At 38.6% G+C, this 20,579-nt stretch overlaps 1 protein-coding gene across 1 annotated transcript in view; it reads right to left on the bottom strand.

Moving 5' to 3' along the window:
• Window positions 1-8,564: 8,564 nt before the first annotated feature.
• The window catches only part of LOC115210922 (GATA zinc finger domain-containing protein 14-like), a 36,584-nt gene continuing 24,569 nt past the window's right edge, over window positions 8,565-20,579 (bottom strand). Inside the window, exons 8-9 of the mRNA XM_029779712.2 lie at window positions 11,579-11,788; window positions 8,565-9,809 (exon numbers count right to left, since the gene is read on the bottom strand). Of these exons, the coding sequence (XP_029635572.1) occupies window positions 8,661-9,809; window positions 11,579-11,788 (1,359 nt within the window). The 3' untranslated portion in view covers window positions 8,565-8,660. The remainder of the gene's footprint in view (window positions 9,810-11,578; window positions 11,789-20,579) is intronic.

Below are 20,579 nucleotides of genomic sequence, written 5' to 3'. Positions count from 1 at the left end.
GCTCAGAGGTGCGGCCATGATCGGGCACCGTCGTTTTGCTACACTTTTATTATTGAGAGCCTCCTCCAATGTGTAGCATTTGGTGAATAAGGGAGTTTGATGTCGCTACCCTCATTTGCACCTCTTGCTACGGCTGGTTCATCTGGGACTCTCAATAGGAAGAAGTCCAGTTTTGATTTGAAAACACCTACATTCACTTTATGTAGGTCCTTCAGGCGCTTTGGGAGAATATTAAAAAGCTGTGGGCCACCGAAACTCGGGCTATTACAGTAACTGATCTTGAAGCACGATGGTATTGCTGGGATCTTTGGCACTGCGCTGTGTCGACCTGTTCTGGCATTGGTTTAGCTTTCAATGCCAAAATTTGGCGCAATTCCTTTCAGGATCTTCCAGGTGTATATTACTGCATACCTCTCCTGTCTTCGCTCCAGGGAGTAGAGTCTTAGCTGTATCAGCCTTTCCCAGTAGCTGAGCTGTTGCAACGAGACAATCTTCTTTGTGAAGCTTTGCTGGATTGCTTCAAGGTCCGCTGTTAATTTTACACTGTTGGGTGACCATAGCTAGGAGCAGTAGTCCAGGCGACTGAGGACGAACGTCCTCCAGAGGACCATCATGGTTTCCTTCTCTCTGGTCCTGAAGGTTCTCAGGATCCAGCCAGCCAGTCGTCTGCACTTTGTGACCATCCTGGTAATGTGCACTTGGAAAGAGGTATCATCACTCATGTCGATACCCAGGTCCCACTGATTTAGGCTCTCGGATTGCAATCCCCTGTGGACCAGTGTACCCTATAAGTTTTATATTCAGTTTTGGACGCTGGTATCGCAGGGTTTGGAATTTATCAGCATTAAACTGTATATTATTGTCCTCAGCCCATCATTAATCCCATCGCTGGGATTCTAATTTTCTGCGAGAGTTTCGTATCGTCTGCGTAGCTAGCAAGGGTGGTTATCCGGGCAGCTGAGGGCATATCTGAGAGGGCTACTATGAAAAGCAGTCCTCTTCAAAAATGTTAATAGTTTTCAATTTAGTTAAGAACTGAATTAGCGACAAGCTCTGAAAGATGCTGCGTGTGAGTAAATGGCGTCCTTAAGAATATTATTCAACAGCTACCGTAGTTGAATGATACAACAAATTCCTCATATATGTCTCATACATACATACGACAATGAATTTCAGTTTCCATCTACCAAATCTACTCACAAGGCAATAGCAGAAGGTACTTGCCCAAGGTGCCACGTACTAGACTGAACCCGAAACAATGTGGTTGGGAAGGAAGCAAGCTTTCATCATTTATCTAAAACGAATAAAGTTCCTTTTATTGAAATACTTAACTCTGTGTTTTGACGATGCTTTCCACAGCATATATGAACTCCAATGGGCAAGTATTTCCTTAATAGTTTATCAAGCCGATCGTTTCAGAGACTGCACTCTGATTAGGACAGAATATGGTCTCTCTTCATAGTTACTGATTGCTTTGCTCAGCAATGTGACTCACACACACATGTAAATATGTACCTTCAAAAGAACATCACCCAAACACAGATTCTCTTTCATACATGTGACCTTCAACATCAAGTAACAGAGGAAAATCATGGGAAATCTAAAAATTTTGCGAAATATTTTCGAGTAAACGTCTACTCAGGAAAGAGGAAAGATAAAACTTTTGCCTGAGACGTACGTGGAAGAGGGTCTTCATTATATGCATGGGCTCAAGGTCTCCACCTTAGCATTAAGGTTTCTGCAATTTTCTTAGAATTTCTCCTTTACTTGTAGCTCATGTAAGTGAAGGTCTACACGTGGGAATGTAAGCACGTGCATAGCAGCGTGGGCATGCGCATGTATGAGTGTATACATATTGACTGATATTTATCTTATAATTCTGCTCATTTTTCCTTTACTTAGCCCGTCCGTAACGATTCCACGTGATTAGTTGGAGGGAGGGTGGTGGTGAGTGAAATGTGTAAGCTTTTCTTAACTAAGTTTTTTTCTTCCGTTACTTAGCCCGTTTGTAACACTTTCACATTTCAACGATTAGCAGATGAACGGCTAGTTTTTTATACAGACTCAACATAGGATACACTTTTAGGGTTTGTTTTTTTTTATGTTTTCAGAAATAACCCAAAAAGTTTACTATTAATTCCGTGAAATATTTACATGTCTCGCTAGTATATATATATATAATGTGGTTGGGAAACAAACTTCTTGCCTCACAACCACGTTTGCATCTATATTAGTTTACGGTACATATACATTTGACTGAGTGAATATAACATATACTTATATTATGTATATTTATATAAACATATATCTGTATATATATGATTTTACATACATATATATCTAAAATATTTAAACATATATATTTATACAGCTCTATATTTAAGAGATGAGGAATTATGTACATTATTTACATTTGACGGCATATGGCGTAGTGGTTAAGAGCGCAGGCTACAAACCCCAAGATTCCGAATTCGATTCCAGGCAGTGACCTGAACAACAACAAAAATACCTTAGGAATGAGAACCCAGGTTCGAAATTTCCCCAAGACACCTGATGAAGGTTGGAGGGTATATAAGCCGAAACGTTGAGTTAATAACAAACAAGATGAGGACAAATATCCGTCAAATGTAAATAATGTATATGTGCGTATATATTTATACCCAACAAAAAACTAGATAAGCTGTCGTAATGCACCTGAAGGCTCAAGGCAGATTTAAGAACCACTACATTATATCAGTTAAAGTTCGTTTTCCATGCTGGTACGTGTTGTACAGTTTTATAGGAGCTGGCAAGGTCTGGGGCCGCACTAGACTCCATAATCTGTTTGGTTTCTTCAGCTGCATGCCCTTCCTAACACCAACCACTTAACAGCATACACTGGGTGCTCTTTTTTACGTGGCACCAGCACTTTGTGTGTGTGTGTATAGATAGATAGATAGATAGATAGATAGAGAGTTAAGGAGTGGTATACATAATATCCTGGCTACATATGTTTGATAGCAAGTGGAAACTCAAGTGCCTACTGCAGGCTACTAGACTACTCTTCAGGCCAAAGGTATCTTGATTAAATGAAGTTTACATTGTCATAAAGAGCACATGGCAACATACAGACGATTCGATTACAGTTTTATTCGCATACATGTAGGCAACCCTGGTTACCTACCGTGAAATATAAAACAATTTTTTTCAGCTTACCATAATCCAATATGGAAAAAATTTACAACCCTCCGCCTCAATAAACTACTATTGTTCCTGAAAGTTGTTTTTGATATTTTCTACAGTTTGCTTGAAGATCACCTTCTTCCTACACCTTGATCCTTGAATCATACACACACACATTCAACTGGCTGTGTGGTAAGTAGCTTGCTTACCAACCACATGGTTCCGGGTTCTTGGGCAAGTGTCTTCTACTATAGCCTCGGGCCGACCAAAGCTTTGTGAGTGGATTTGGTAGACGGAAACTGAAAGAAGCCCATCGTATATATGTATATATGTGTGTGTTTGTCCCTCCAACATCGCTTGACAACTGATGCTAGTGTGTTTACGTCCCCGTAACTTAACGGTTCAGCAAAAGAGACCAATAGAATAAGTACTAGGCTTACAAAGAATAAGTCCTGGGGTCGATTTGCTCAATGAAAAAGGTGGTGCTCCAGCATGGCCATAGTCAAATGACTGAAACAAATAAAAGAGTATACAGTTTCAGCCCCTAATGCAATCCTTAAAGATAGGAATAAAAATATTAATATTAGCGATTGCATGAAATGTGCACCTATACACAAGAAGGGTTTAGTTGCTTCTATACCATAAATAGTAATGAAAGGGCTCCATAGACAAAAAAGAAAATGGCTGAGAATCCCTGAAACCCATGCCATCACAGAAAAAAAATCGAACAGATGTGAATAAAATGATGAGGATATATCAAATCAAACATTACATCACAATTTAAAGATGATAAAATTCATTAAAGTATCTTCAAATAATTTCAACAAATCTTTTTACTTTTCAAAATGGATGTAGATGGATTTTTTTCTTTTTTCCTTTTTTTTTTATTATTTTTTAAAATTTTATATTTTATTATATTTATACTGTGGTGGAAAACAAGTCCATATCCAAAATTCTAAGTTTAATGAGGTATTATTTCATTGAGTTCAGTCATTGGACTTTCTGCTTGCTGAAGACTGCCTTCAATAGTGGAATGGACTATAACAACAGTTATACATCACCCATACTTATTTTATTGTTCTCAGAAGGATGAAAGGCAAAAATCAACCAGGGCGAGATTTGGGACAATCATCATTATTATTATTATTATTATTATCACATAATAGGCATTATTATATAATTTTTTTTTTTAAAGTTAAATGGTGGTATTAGAAATGGTGGAAAGCAGCAGATTTTCTCTTTACGTATAATATCAGAAATATGGCAAGCACTATATCTTAATGCTTCAAGTTGACAGGAACTTCAAGTTTCCCCTATCAGTTTGTTCAACCTGGATGGAATTTAGAACTGCCATTATTTTACTTAAGCTGATGGGTAAAATTAAACTCCCATTCAACTTGATCTTAATAAGTTTTACTCTGAGTATAGAGTCACACCTTCAACAAATGCTCAGTAGTTATTCTTAAAAAATGGTTTGAAATAATATTGCTTAAAAATTTCATGATATTCATTATATAGTTATGTGGGTATATGTGGATAGAGGCAGGTGCATGAAACTACCACATAAGGTTACTACTCAGAATTCAAGCCATCTTAAACCCCCACAACAATATGATACAGTTGAAGAGGAATCGATACACTTTCGGGCTATTACACAGTGGGAAGAGCTACATAAGAGTTTCAGGAATAGCCAGAAAGCATATTGTTGGTATTTCAATTAATCTCATTACTAACGATTCTGCCAGCTCACCACCTTTATTATAATAAGAATAATAATTCTTTCTACAATAGAATTTGAAATCAGAACATAAAATCAGAAGAAATGCCACTAATTATTTTATCTGGCAAGCTAACGATTCAGCCAGCTCAACACTTTCATGATAATGATGATAATAATAATTATTATTATTGAGAAAGTATTGCATACCATCAGTGTGACATTGGGGTACAAATGTACAAAGCCTAATGTACTCATCATGACTACCTGTCTCATAAGGTTACACCAGGCACATGCATCACAACCATATCTGAACAGCATGGTGATCTGATATCAAGATAAACAGCACATGACCTTGCAGGTGGAGCCCTGTTAGAATTTTCTTCAGGTTGAGTAGCCAATCCTGCCCAAAAGGTCCCTGGATGAGGATTGTTTAAGGATGATGAACAAAACACCCATGTTTCCAGAGGTGAATTATTCAAACCCCAAAGAATTCCTCTCAACACATGGCTATGATGCTCGCCCACAACTCTTGCTCATGATCAGAGATGCACATATTGTCAACCAGTTATGGTCAAACAACTGACAAGCAAATCTGTGGTATTGAGCAGAATATTTGCTGTAGCCCATCTTTCATACCAAGACAAAACATGTGCATGATAACACTTCCAATCAGTTAAGATCAGAAACCATGAGTCTTCTGATCTTAACTGATTGGAAGTGTTACTGTGTTACTACTATTACTATTATTATTATTATTATAACATCTAATATTTGGGATAGTCCATAAATTAAGGAGGAAGTGTAGACCATTACTGAACTAATCATAGTATCTGATTTGTATTTTATCTTAACAACCCAAGATGGATAAAGGGTAAAAACAAGGGAAAAAAAAAGGAACAAATGAAAAATGTAGCTAAAGATTTAAATCCTGAATAAAATGAGATATCTAAATACCATTAAGATTTTTGTCACAACCCTATAATAGCTGCTACTCACCAACTTGATCATCATCATCACCTTCATTTAGCGTCCGCTTTCCATCCTAGCATGGGTTGTATAATGATATTTCTAACATGTGTACAAGACCTAGAATCTAACAGGAATTAATTAATGCCATCATCTCCAGTACGTAGCTGCAATTTTATTTTAGTGGTTTCAAATTTTGCCACAAGGCCAGCAATGTTAAGGGAGGGGATAAGTCAATAACATCGGCCCCATTACTCAACTGGTAATTATTTTATTGACCCAGAAAACATGAAGGCAAAGTCGACCATGGCAAAATCTGAACCCAGTACATAAAGATGGATGAAATGCCACTAAGCATTTTACCCATTGGGCTAACAATTTTGCCAGCTTGCTGGGGAAATTGAAAGATAAAGTCGAACTCAGCAGGATTTGAACCCACAATATAAAGGGCCAAATAACCAAGGCTCAACACTCAATTCAACGGGAAAAAAGTTCACCATTCTAATAATGGTTTCAAACTTAGGCACAAGGCCAACAATCTTGAAAGGAGGCAGCTAGCTGACCCCATCGACTCCAGTTTATCAACTGGTAGTTTATTTTAACTCCAAGAAAGTGAAAAGCAAAGCTGACCTGCGAGATCTGAACCATAACTAAATACCATAACTAAATACCATAACTAAAGAACCATAACTAAATACCACTAAGTATATTTATTTGTCCAACACTTTAATGATTCTTCAAAACCACCATCTTAATATCAATAATAATAATAATAATAATAATAATAAGCCTTTCTGCTAAAGGCACAAGGCCTGAAATTTTGGAGGAGGGGACAAGTCGATTACATCGACCCCAATGTTACACTGGTACTTCATTTATTGACCCCAAAAGGCAAAAAGCCAAAGTCACCTCAGAAGAATTTGGACTCAGACCATAGTGGTGGACGAAATATTGCTAAGCATTTCGTCCAGCATGCTAACAATTCTGCCAGCTCACCACTTTATCAATAATAATAATAATAATAATTTTTTCTACTCTAGGCACAAGGCCTGAAATTTGGAGAAGGTGGGTAGTCGATTACATCAACCCCCAGTATTCAACTCGTACTTAATTTATCGACCCAGAAAGAATGAAAGGCAAAGTCGACCTTGACGGAATTTGAACTCAGAATGTTGCAACAGGTGAAATACCGCTAAGCATTTTGTCCAACGTGCTAACGATTCTGCCAGCTCACCACCTTATTATTATAAGAAGAAGAAGAAGAATAGCAATATTGAAGAGATATGTATAATTTTTTTTTTTGTTTGTTTGTTTGTTTTCTTTTTGTTTCACTATCAGATTTTGTTTTCATAAAATATTTTCAACAATAAGTGAGGAGAGCAGAGGGAGAGGAATAAAGAGTATTCAGATGATATTTTAAGGAGTATTTGCTGCCAGTCATTGAGTATGCATAGCTGTAAGCACAGCACCAAGAGTTTGTGACAGTGTGTGTGGATGCGTATTTTTTTTTACTCATTTTTTTTATGCACACAAATACTCAAGCACACACACTAACACCAACACATACACACACACACACACACGAAGAAATTCATTTTCGAAAACCTTTATGAAAGACAAGTTGCCAGCGCATGTATCTCCTTCAGGTCAGCTTTTTAACAATAGGTATTTAAGTAACATAATTTTTCCTCTGAATAAATTAGAGACAAAAAAAATCAAAAAAAGGAAATGAAAGAAAAAAAAAAAAAGCATCATTCAATTCCATTTTCGTTATACAAAAACTTCTTAAGTTTACAGCAGTAACAAGATAAATTAACAACTTATTTTTTTTACCTTCCTTGCAATTTTTTTTAAATACGGGTTTCGTCTGCATAATAAAAACAACACAGAACACACATACATATAGCACACACAGTTTTGTGTGTGTTAAGTATATATGTGTGTGTATTATATATATATATATACACACACACACACACACACACAAATACACACACATATTTAAGTAAACACACACCATTAAGCACATATATACACATATAAACATATATAATCCAAGGGTAATCTAAGCTAAGTCTGCATTGATATGCTAAGATAATATCCATGTAGAATACTAGCAACAAAACAAAAAACATGATTTTTTCTGTTTATTTTTCCTGCCCTTTTCCTTCTGAGTTCACAAATGACCACTGTCCAGCATGGTGACTAATTCTTTCAACCTTTTCTTTACACTTGGTTACTTATGTAGACAGTATTTTCCCTGGATATATTTACATTCTCACTGCACACACTAATAAATATACACATGTACATATATGAGTGTGTGTGTATATATACACACACAAACATGTGTATATGTGTGTGTGAGTTATAGACATACATGCACACACTTGTGTGTGTGTATGTATATATATATATATATGTACACAAACATACATCTACATATGCATGTATGTATATATATATATATATATAGAAACGTACGTACGTACATACATACACACACACACACACACATATATATGTATAGAAGCATATATATACAAATACGTATGTGTACACACACATAATCAGACATACATATATGTATGTATATACATACATATCTACATATATACATATATATATAATTACAAACATACAAATCAGACAGGACTGTGCCCGTGTGTGTGTGTATGTGTGTAATGTAGTGTTTATGAAGATTCAAATCCGGAAAGTGTTTCATCCAACAATTTTATGAATGAAAGTGCATTGAAGTATTATTATGTGGGTTAACTTTCCACAGTGAGTGCAAACTGTATACTTTAATAAGTTACTTGGCATGTGCCTCATTTTCCTGCTGTTTAGGTGATATGTTGTGGACCTCTTGTGGATAATGACCATCTCGTCTATTACCTTGATAGCGACGCTGGAAGTAATGGTCATTTAGGTGGGATTTTCGAGTGTGAGCTAAATATTTTTGATCACTGTCGTAGCAGTCATGTTTATTGTACCTTGGTGTTTTCCTGGAGTGATCCCCATTTTCATAATAGTTTTTCTTGCTATGAAAATAGTTCTGAGATTTGGCTCTTGTTCGGTTTTTGTTTCCTTGTAATTCTAAATCCTCCTGATGACTCCTAGTCTGAGGCGAAGAGATTGGTACATCATGATCATCATCATGGTATTTTCTATTGTTTTCCTGATAATTCCTTGTATATCTGTGTTGGGGCTTGTCCGAAGACGTCACAACCGGAGTTTCCTGAGAGTTATGATATTCAGATTTTGGGCAAGGATTAGCAGTATTTTTAGATATATTTACAGCTTTGCTCTTATCAGAATGTCTATGAGAATAAGCAAATTTTTCCTGAGTGCCTTGTCCAGAATTGTTATTATAAGAATTTGAGTAAAAACATCCTTTATCTTTGTAACTATTATTGTTTCCTTTCCTTTGGAAATGATTAGAAGACTTGTTGTTGTATCTACGGTTATCTTGGTTTACATCAAACTTTTTGTGCTGCTTTTCAAAGGGTTTGGCATTACTTTCTTTGTAAGTATGTTGATGGTTTTGAACCTGCAAGTCAGCATTTTTCAGCTTATCATTTGAACACTGAGCATCCATCTTAGCAAGAGGACGGTCACCTCTTGGAGAAGATAGATTGGAATCTTCGATGTTATTGTATTCAGTCCGGTTCCATTTGTTTTGGTTAGGGCTATTACAACGTTGCCCATTATAGTTTTCTTTGTTGCGAAAATATCTACCTTTGCCTTCGCCAAAACCGTTTTTCCCATAACTCTGGTTACCACGTCTGTGATGACGCATACCGTAATCTCTAGGGGCAGACTTATCGTCCTCAACAGAATTGATGTTAGCTCTAGTCGGTGACTTCCCAGACTTCTTATCAAAGTTTCCTAACTGGTTACCATTGAGCACTGAAGGAAAATCAGCAAGTGTCTCTTTTGCAGTGGTATTAATACACTCTCCCTGAAATAAAACAATAATATTTTATCAATTACTATGCAACCAAAAAGAAAGCAGGAGCAATATCATTATCATTTGCACTATCACATCAGCGAAGATTATGCTAGGTTTTATCATATGCATGGCAATAATTTCTCTTAATTCCCAATAATAGCTACAACATGAAGTGAGAGGTTTCAACAACAATAATACTAAATGTAATGGAATTTTTTTTTTATGAGGTTTCAATAGAAAGAAATAAGATGTTACTCATCAAATATACACTCACTAATATCAAACAGTGAGAATGAGTACCCAACAATGAATTGGTGGATGAATATTCTTTATTTGTAGGTTAACAAGGCTACCACTGGTTTTATGTAAGAGGTATTTTTACAATTGTTCAAATGTACCACTTGGGAACATTGGTACCTGTCTCCATTTTGAATGAGAAATTCGTGTAACTCCATGTATTCTCATCCAAAAGGAAACAAGTACTGTACCCATGTGGTATACTTGAACAATTGTAAAGATCCATCTTTTCATGAAACCATATTTGTGGGTTAACAAGACTACTTGTTAACCCACAAATATATATATATATAGTAAGATTATTCATGAAATGGTATAAATAAAATTATTGTTGTATAATTATAAAAGCTGCGTCTTTAGACTTGCTTATATTAACATTTTTGATATCAAACTACCTAAAACCATCCTTGGTCTTATAAAAGAAATTAATTCTCAGTGTATTAAAGTGATCTAAATTAAGATATTCCATGAAAATTCCACATTAATTTATATGTAAAACACCAAATCAATAATGATAAAGTTATTTTAATAAATTCTTCGTTATTTTCAAAACTAGTTGAAACAAAGGCAACGTATTTCAATATGAATATAGTGACAAAAGGGTTCATGATGCTAATTCACTCCTACATTTGCTGTCTCATCATTTTGGTAAGGAGCAGCCTTTTTGGATCAGCTTCCATCACTTCTTAGATCTTCCTTCTTTGCAGGTTGCATCCATTTGAATCACTCTACACCTCTTTATCAAACTGCCATCATTCATATGCTGAACATGGCCACACAAGTAGAGCTTTTTATTCTTGCACCATACTCTTGATTCCTCTTATATCTAGTTTTTCTCCCTGAATCAGTTGTGCTCCATCACTCATTTATGCAAACATAGCACATCCAGCAAAGCAAGTACATGTCATTAATTTCCAGCCTTCACAGCCCATGTTTCACTGCAATTCAACACTACATTTTGTAAACATGCATCATAGATTCTACTTGTCACTCAGAAAGAGAATCCCCTTGTTGCCAACAGAAATAATATCTCCCAGAACTCTTTCTACTCTGTTTTTATACTGGCTACTCTATTTTCAGAACATCCACAACCCATGCTAATTAAGTCATAAATAGTGAAGCCTTCTGTTTATTTGAAAGAACTTATTTCAGGAGTGCTCTTACTGTTAACTACTCTCATGCATCTGCCATACACAAAGTCTTGCTTCTGTCTGCTTCTGCTCCCATTGCATCTGTTGTGCATAGCAGCTTACATTCCTACCTACCCAATTTTTCCTGCATTTTGAGTATGGCCACCATCCCAATAGCAACAGAGTTTTACCTTCTTTTCTGCTAACTAAAATGACATTGCTAGCTTTTCTTTGAGGATTCTCAATTCGAAATTTTGCTTCCCATTCAAATCACAAAATCTGAAGATAATTTATACTGAACAAAGTGACATCCTAGAAAGATAAGTAAATTAAAGAGAATATTCAACTTACTGCCGATATAAGGTATTTATTACGTTCAGCTTCAATGTCAATAAGACCTCCGTTGGCTCGCTGTCTTTCAAATATGATAGCCATTTCTTCTTGTCTGGAAATGAGTTTAGTGGATAATTGGAAAGAAGTATCTTCTTGAATAGGTTCTGGAGCATTCAACCAAGAGTCTAAGTCATACAAAATGGTTTCACGACATACAGGACATACAACCTGAAAAAAAAAAAGTAGTTTATAAAACATTAATTTCACAAAACTGAAATTTATACAAAAATGAACTGGGTTTCTTTTTTCTCTGACAAAGAATTGGGTATTTATGGAGAAAGTTCAGAGAACTTTTACCTCTGTTGGCAACAAAAAGTCTCTCTGAGTGAAGGGAAGATTGTATGATTCCGTTGCCAGCCTCGCCTGGCCCTTGTGCCGGTGGCACATAAAAAGCACCATCCGTTCGTGGCCGTTTGCCAGCTCTGTCTGGCACCTATGCGGGTGGCACGTAAAAAGCACCCACTACACTCACGGAGTGGTTGACGTTAGGAAGGGCATCCAGCCGTAGAAACACTGCCAGATTTGACTGGGCCTGATGAAGCCTTCTGGCTTCACAGACCCCCGGTAGAACCGTCCAACCCATGCTAGCATGGAAAACGGACGCTAAACGATGATGATATGTATGAACTGGGATGCTGCATGGTAATGAGATGTGGAACCTGAATGTGGAGGACATGCAAAGGATGGAGAGAAACGAAGCTGGTATGCTCCACTGGATGTGCAATGTCAGGATGCGTGTGTGACAGAGCATTGATGTATTGAGAGAGAAGTTGGACATAAGAGGAATTAGATGCAGTGTGCAAGAGAGTAGACTACACTGGTTTCATCATGTGATGTGGATGGATGAGGACAGTTAAAGTGGAGGGAGGTTGTGGAAGAGGGTGACCCAGGAAGACATGGAGAGAAATAATGAAGACCGATCTCAAAACGCTGAGCCTTAGGAAGGAGATGACAGAGGACTAAGATATGTGGAGCATTACTGTACACAAAAAGACCTGCCCACCACAACAGAAGTGAGATCCTAAAACCAAAGTGCCACATATAAAGCATTAGTATAGGAGTTGGTACCACGTAAAAAGCACTGGTTATGGTGCCATGTAAAAAGTACCTAGTACACGATACGGGGTGGTTGGTGTTAAGAAGGACATCCAGATGAAGCTAAGCCAAAACATACTATAGAACCTGGTACATCCCCTGGAGTTGCCAATTCCTGTCAAGCCATCCAACCCATGTCAGCATGGAAAATGGATATTAAATGTTGAAGATGATGAATTTGATGTTGATTTTTATCACCATCATCAGCCAGGAGGCTGCAATCTGATCTGGCAAGGTTTCTGCAGCTGGATGCTCTTCCTGACACCAACCACTCCGAGAGTGTAGTGGGTGCTTTTTGCATGCCATGGGCACAGGAACCAGTTGAGCGACACTGCATTGACTAAATTCAAATGGTGCTTTATATGTACCACCAGTACTGGCCACAGCCATACCCGAATGATGCTTTTTATGTGTCACTGGCACAGGTGCCAGTCAGGTGGCGGCACTGACATCAGCCATGACTACGATTTCACTTGACTCAACAGTTTTTCTCAAGCACAGCATATTGCCTGATGATCAAAGGGTACTTTTAAATGAGCATCGGCCATGGCTATGATCTCACTTGGCTTGCTGGGTCTTCTCAAGTATAGCATATCTCCAAAGGTCTCAGTTGCTTGTCATTGCCTCTGTAGGGTCCAATGTTTGATGGTTGTGTTTCATCACCTCATCTCATGTCTTCCTGAGTCTACCTCTTCCACAGGATCCCTCCATTATTAGGGTGTGACACTTCTTCAGACAGCTGTCCACATCCAAAGGCAACACAAGACCATACCAGCACAGTCATCTATCTTGCACACACATCTGATGCATCTTCACAAAATAAAATTAGTCAGTTCTTGGTCTTGCAACTAAATATCAAAGAAATTTAGCCAAATGACCAGAGAACAAGAATGGCAACCTACAACATAAAAACACATGAAAATTATAAATATGTAAACAGCTTTATACCTAATATTATTACTGTTTATGACGTTATATCAGAGTACCATTGGGGTTGAATGTCTGCAGCAATGACACCTTCTAAGCCTTTAGCTCTTTTATGGTGCTAAGATTTTTTCTTCATTTACTTTTTCAGTCATTAGACCGCGGCTATGCTGTAGCACTACCCTGGAGAGTTTAGTTGATAAAAATCAACATCAGTGCTTATTTTATTATTCTATCAGTATCTTTTTGCCAAACTGCTAAGTTAAGGGGATATATACAAACCAACACCACTTGTGCAGTGGTGAGAAGCAAACACAAAGACAGACACAAATGCTTAGGGTACAGGTTAGCACAGGGCTATCACAGAAAACAATTGCCAAAGGTTTCACATAATGGAACTAAACCCAAAACAATGTGGTTACAAAGCAACCTTCTTAATCACATAACCATGACCACACATATGGCTGTGTGGTAAGAAGCTTGCTTCCCAACCATATAGTTCTAGGTTCAATCCTACTGTGTGTGGCACCTTGGGCAAGTGTCTTCTACTAAAGCCTCAGGCTGATCAAAGCCTTGTGAGTGGATTTGGTGGACAGAAACTGAAAAGAAGCCTATCGTGTGTGTGTGGTGTGTGTGTGTGTGTGTATATATATATATATAATATATATATATATATATATATATATATTCACACACACACGTGTATTTATGTGCATGTCTGTGTTTGTCCCCACCACCATCACTTGGCAACTAATGTTGGTGTGTTTACATCACCATAACTTAGTAGTTCGGCAAAAGAGACCAATAGAATTCATGCACATCTACAGCAGCAAAGCATCTTGCATTGAGTCTTCGCTTGTGAGGGCATAAGTTTTGTCTGCCATAGGCATGACTAGTCACAATCACAGAGTCACATCATATCCAGTCTTGCCGATGAACCTTGAGAAGTGTCATCAACTTCTTTCAGTCTATGTATCTACTTTTCTTGCACAAACCACAGCACATACCAAAGGGACACAGAGCTGTGCTCTGTCGTGCAGTGAAATCACATGCAAAAAATAAGACTATTGAATAAAAATAATTATTATTATGGTCAACAAAGAAAAGTACCAGGCTTACAAAGAATATGTCCTGGGGTTGATTTCTTCAACTAAAAAAAGTGTTGCTTCAGTATGGCAGCAGTCAGCATGACTGCAGTCAAAACAAGTAAAACAATATATGACTTAGTTAGAGGAACAAAAGTAACACCTATGGCATTTTGATAGAGCTTCTGAGACTGGTGGGAAAAAAGGGGGCAAATGACACATGGGTTGCTTCAATAGGAAAAAAAGCAATCAGGATATCAAATTATTCTCAGACCAGAGATCTGGTTTGAATGCTTGCAGTAGAGTGGCAACCAAGAGCCAGAGGGTGGTGCTAAATCAAATGATAGATTAGATCCAACATCCATCTTATTGTATATAAATCATCATCATCGTCATCATTTAACATCCATTTTTCATGATGGCATGGACTGGATAGTTTGGCAGGATCCAATGAGACCAAGGACTGCATCATGCTCCAAAGTCTGTTCTGACAGGGTTTCTACAGCTGGATACCCTTCCTAATGCCAACTACTTTATAGGGCAGACTGGGTGCTTATTTTTTTCAAGCCTTAGTTTTCTTCTTAAATCATCGTGTAATTTCCAAATGAAGTCTCTCTAATAAACTTAGTTCTCTTTTCCTCCTGTGTTTCCATGTTGGCTACATGTTTTTTCATACTAGCTCTTAAATAACCCTTGCTTGTTCAAAGTGTGCCCGTCTATCAAATGAACACAGAAACCTTTTCAGGTGCTGAATAACATCTCCCCTTCCCATGCCTCCTCCCACATTCCTTTCCCCAGTTTTTAGAGCTGGCACTGTCAATGTAGGCACATTGAAAGGTAGGTCTAGTGAGATTGTAGAGATGCTTGAGCGGAGACATGTTGATGTATGCTGCATACAAGAGATAAGGTGGAGAGGAGCTTCAGCCAGGGTCCTCAAAGGCAAGACACATAGGTATTGGAGTAGGTGTAGGCATACTCCTTGCAGAGAAATGAGTGGATAAGGTCATAGAGGTAGTCAGGGTGTGCAATAGAGTGCTTAAGCTCAGGCTAGGCTTGAAGAATAGTATACCTACAATTATCTCTGCCTACACCCCACAAGCAGGCCTACCAAATGATCAGAAGGGCCACTTTTATGATATCCTTCTACATGTTACCTCAAAGATGAGTGGCAATGACCTCATCTTTGTGGCTGGAGATTTTAATGGGCATGTTGGATGGCACTCTGGTATCTCCCATGGTGTTCATGGGGGCCATGGAATTGGTTCCTGAAATGATGAGGAAGCTAGGCTACAGGAGTTCTGTGATGCAAGCAACCTATTAATCTGCAACACCAACTTCAGGAAGCCAGACAGCCACCAGATAACCTATCAATCAGGTGAGTCTGCTAGCCATCGTAACCAGACAGCGGGATGCATAATTGCTCTTAAATACAAGGATCCTCCCTGGTGAAGAATGTATACCCCACCCCAGCATAGACTAGTCATTAGTGACTTTAGACTTGAGGCCAGAAGAATGCCAAGAAGTAGACCAATCCAGAAGAGAAGGATGTGGAAGCTTAAGAACCCTTCACACGGTCAGAGACTTAGAGACATCCTCATTGATAAATATGATGAGAGGGAGGAGGAGCTACAGACTTGTGACACAGAGAGTAACTGGAAATTCCTATGTGACAGCTTACTGAGTGCCACAGATTAGATCTGTGGCTGGTACAAAGTCCCTTCCAGGTAATGTGGTGGTGGAAAAATATGGTAGACAGTGCCATTAGAGCAAAGAAACAGGCCTGGAAAACGTGGAAGAGTTAGGGTAGCAGGGAACTGTACCAGATAGCCAGAGGGGAAGCAGGGAGGCAGGTATATATAGCCAAGGGAGAAGCAGAAAAGAAGTTGGTGATATGAGGACCAAAGAACTGAAGTATTTCGGATTGCAAGACAGTGTGCGAGAGAAAATTGTGATGTTACAGGAAAGAAATGTGTCCACATGGATGATGGTGCACTTGCTTTTAATGATTCTGCAAAGAAAGAGCTTTGTAGATGAAAGACTGCTGAATGTGGAGAATGAATGGGAGGAAGAGTGCCTGCCAAATGTTGACCTAGTTGGACCAGCTACCCGAATCAATAGCACCCTGGTAGATAAAGCAATCAAGGATATGAAAACAGGAAAAGCCCCTGGCCCATTATGAATCACTGTTGAGATGTTTAAAATATCTGGTGGTGTGGGTTATAGTCTAGTTACCCAAAGTGTAAATCAGGTAGTACCCAATGACTGGTGTGGCAGCACCATAATCAACTGCTACAAAGGTAAAGGTGATGCTTTAGATAGAAATAACTACAAGGGTATCAAACTGCTGGATCAGGTGATGAAAGTCACTGAGAGGGTCATAGCCCAACTAATTAGGGACAGAGTCAGTCTAGATGAGATGCAGTTCAGTTTTGTGTTAGGTAGAAGCACCACTGATGCTATATTTCTAGTAAGACAACTGCAGGAGAAATACCGTATTTGACAGCATATAGGACGCACTTTTTTCCAAAAAATTTGGCTCAAAAAATCGCCCTGCGTCTAATATGCGAAGTCAAGACCCTCCCGTAGGCTAATCTTCTCCCAGACGCTCACTAACCTAGCTTACGATAAGTATTTCTACCTACGCTAACGCCTTAATGATATTTTCCGTACTCATGCATCATTATTTTATAGCTAGTATTATTATTATTATTACCAGTATTATTACTTTAAAATACAAATTATCGTAAAAATCAAAGCAATCTACCGTAAATTGTTAGGCTGTGATCCATGACACACGTTTACTAATATCAGATGATCGGAACCCTAACTCGATGCTATCTGACGGTGAGGAGTAAAACTACGGAATGTACATGATCGTTGCAAGTTCATGTATATACGGAGATAGGTTGGATATCTTGGTACAACAAAGTTTATGATCATAACAAAACACACTACAACAGTACAAGCACCCTCATGGCTATGGCAGCAAAAAGATCAAGCTACAAAATCTCCTACAAACTACGAGTGGTAGATTATGCCAAGGAGCATGGAAATAGAGCAGCAGCAAGGGTTTTTGGGCCACCACCTACAGAAAAAAATGTTACATGTCTGGCGACAGCTAGAAGAGCAGCTGATGAGAGCACAGAAAGGTAAACATAACCTTCGTTGCCCAGCCCCACATTGGCCAGAACTTGAGGATGATATAAAAACGTGGGTGCTTAATGAGAGAAACTCAGGGAGAAGTGTATCTACCAAAATGATAATTCATGAGGCCATGAGAGTAGCAGAACAACGAGGGATACAGAACTTTGCAGGAACAGAAGGTTGGTGTTACAGGTTTATGAAACGGAAGGGTTTATCAATGCGTACAAAAACATCCATTGCACAAAAAATGCTTGCTGATTATGAAGAAAAAATATTAGATTTTCATAGATTTGTTATAAATGCAAGAAAGAAAACTTGTTTTGAACTGGGCCAAATAGGGAATATGGACGAAGTTCCACTCACATTTGATGTACCATCCAACAGGACTGTGAGTGTCAAAGGGTCTAAAACGGTTTCGATAAAAACCACTGGCCATGAAAAGACCCACTATACAGTAGCTCTAGCCTGTTGTGCTGATGGCATAAAACTGCCACCTCTTTTGATATTTAAGAGAAAAACTCAGCCTAAGGATAAAATTCCAAGAGGTGTACTAGTTAGCAATGCCCTTGATGGCACAGAAGATGATGTATTATTTGAAGACAGTGATTTCAGCAGTAGTGATGAAGATGTTCCTTGTTTTGAAGATGATGAAGACTTTTCTGGTGTAGAAGATGATGAAGAGTTTTCTGGTTAAAAAGATGATTAAAGATGATTACTATTGTAATTTGTATGCTTTCCTTTTGTATGCTTGCTTTTATACAGCAATGTTTTCTGCTTTTGTAATGTGCTGCTAGACTGCTTTCAACAATATATGCTTAAATACACTTAAAACTTTTTTTCCTGAATTTGACCTGCTGAAATGAGGGTGCGTCTAATATGTCAGTGCGTCTAATATGTCAGTGAGTCTAATATGCCGTCAAATACGGTACTTAGCCAAAAATAAACCCCTATACTTGGCTTTTGTTGACTTGAAGAAAGCCTTTGACAGGGTCCCCTAATCCCTTATCTGGTGGGCGATAAGGAAACTAGGGATAGTCAAGTGGTTAGTAAGAGCTGTACAGGGATGCTGTCAGTAAGGTAAGGGTCAGCAACAAGTATAGTGAAGAGCTCCAGGTAGATGTAGGGATTTACCAAGGATCAGTCCTCAGCCCCCTCTTATTCATCATAGTCCTCCAAGCAATAACAGAGAAATTCAAGACAGGCTACCCTTCAGAGTTCCTCTATGCTGATGACCTTGATCTCATAACTAAATCTCTACCAGAACCAGAGAAGAAATTTCAGGTGTAGAAGCAAGGTTTAGAATTGAAGGGCCTTAGAGTCAATGTTGCAAAAACCCAAGTCCTAGTAAGTAGGAAGGCAAACAAATCACAAACCCCTTCAGATAGATGGCCCTGCTCGATCTGTAGAAAAGGTGTAGGTAGAAATTCTATAAGATGTACCCAGTGTAAACTATGGATGCATATGAGGTGCAGCAACATCAAAGGAAGGTTAACATAGTTTTTGTGTGCAGCAGATACAATAAACACTGGAGATGTTCAGAAAATAGATTCCGTCACATGCCAGCAGGAGAAACTAGAAGTAGTTGATAGCTTCCACTACCTAGGTGACCATGTCTGTAGAGTGGGGAAGAGGCTCTGAGAGCATTGCCACTAGAATAAGAATAGCCTGGGCAAAGTTCAGAAAGTTCCTACTTCTGCTGGTGACAAAGAGCCTCTTGCTCAGAGTGAAAGGTAGACAGTATGCTGCATGTGTGCAAATTGCACTGCTACATGACAGTGAGACATGGGCCATGATTGTTGAGGACATACATAGGCCTGAAAGAAATGAAGCTAGTATGATCCACTGGATGTGAAATGTCAGTGTGCATACACAACAGAGTGTAAGCGCTCTGAGCGAAATGTTGGACATAAGAAGCATCAGATGTGGTGTGCAAGAGAGACGACTGCGCTGGTATGGTCATATGCTGTGTATGGACGAGGGGAGCTGTGGGAAGAAGTGTCACTCCCTAACAGTGAAAGGAACTCTTGGGAGATGGAGACCCAGGAAGACATGGGATGAGGTGGTGAAGCATTACTTTCAAACATTGGACCTCACAGAGGCAAAGACAAGAGACTGAGACCTCTGGAGATATGCTATGATTGAGAAGACTCAGCAAGTAAAGTGAGATCATAGTTGTAGCCTAACCACTGTCACATAACCAGCCCATTTAAAAAGTACCTTTGAATTGTTGGGTGACACGCTGTGCTTGAGACTTGCTGAACCAAGTAAAATCAAAATGACAATCAGAATCTCAATCACATCGAAATCAAAATAGAAATTGTAGTTGTGGCTGATGCCAGTGCCGCCTGACTGACTCCCTGTGCTGGTGGTACATAAAAAGCATCATCCAAATGTGGTTGATGCCAGCCCCCCACCCTAACTGGATCCTATACCAATGGCACATAAAAAGCACCATCTGAACATGGCCGATGCCAGTGCCGCCTGACTGGCTCTCATGCTGGTAACATGTAAAAAGCACCCACTACACTCTCAGAGTGGTTGGTGTTAGGAAGGGCATTCAGCTGTAGAAACCTTGACAGATCAGATTGGAGCCTGGTGCAGCCTCCTGGCTTGCCAGTCCCCAGTCAAACCGTCCAACTCATGCCAGCATGGAAAATGGACGTTAAACGATGATGATGAAGATGATATACAAACTATCTAAATACAAATAA

Source organism: Octopus sinensis, linkage group LG1 (genome assembly GCF_006345805.1).
Source record: "Octopus sinensis linkage group LG1, ASM634580v1, whole genome shotgun sequence".
Taxonomy (NCBI): domain Eukaryota; kingdom Metazoa; phylum Mollusca; class Cephalopoda; order Octopoda; family Octopodidae; genus Octopus; species Octopus sinensis.
Note: the sequence above shows the minus strand (reverse complement) of the source record. Positions and strands in the feature narration are given on the sequence as shown.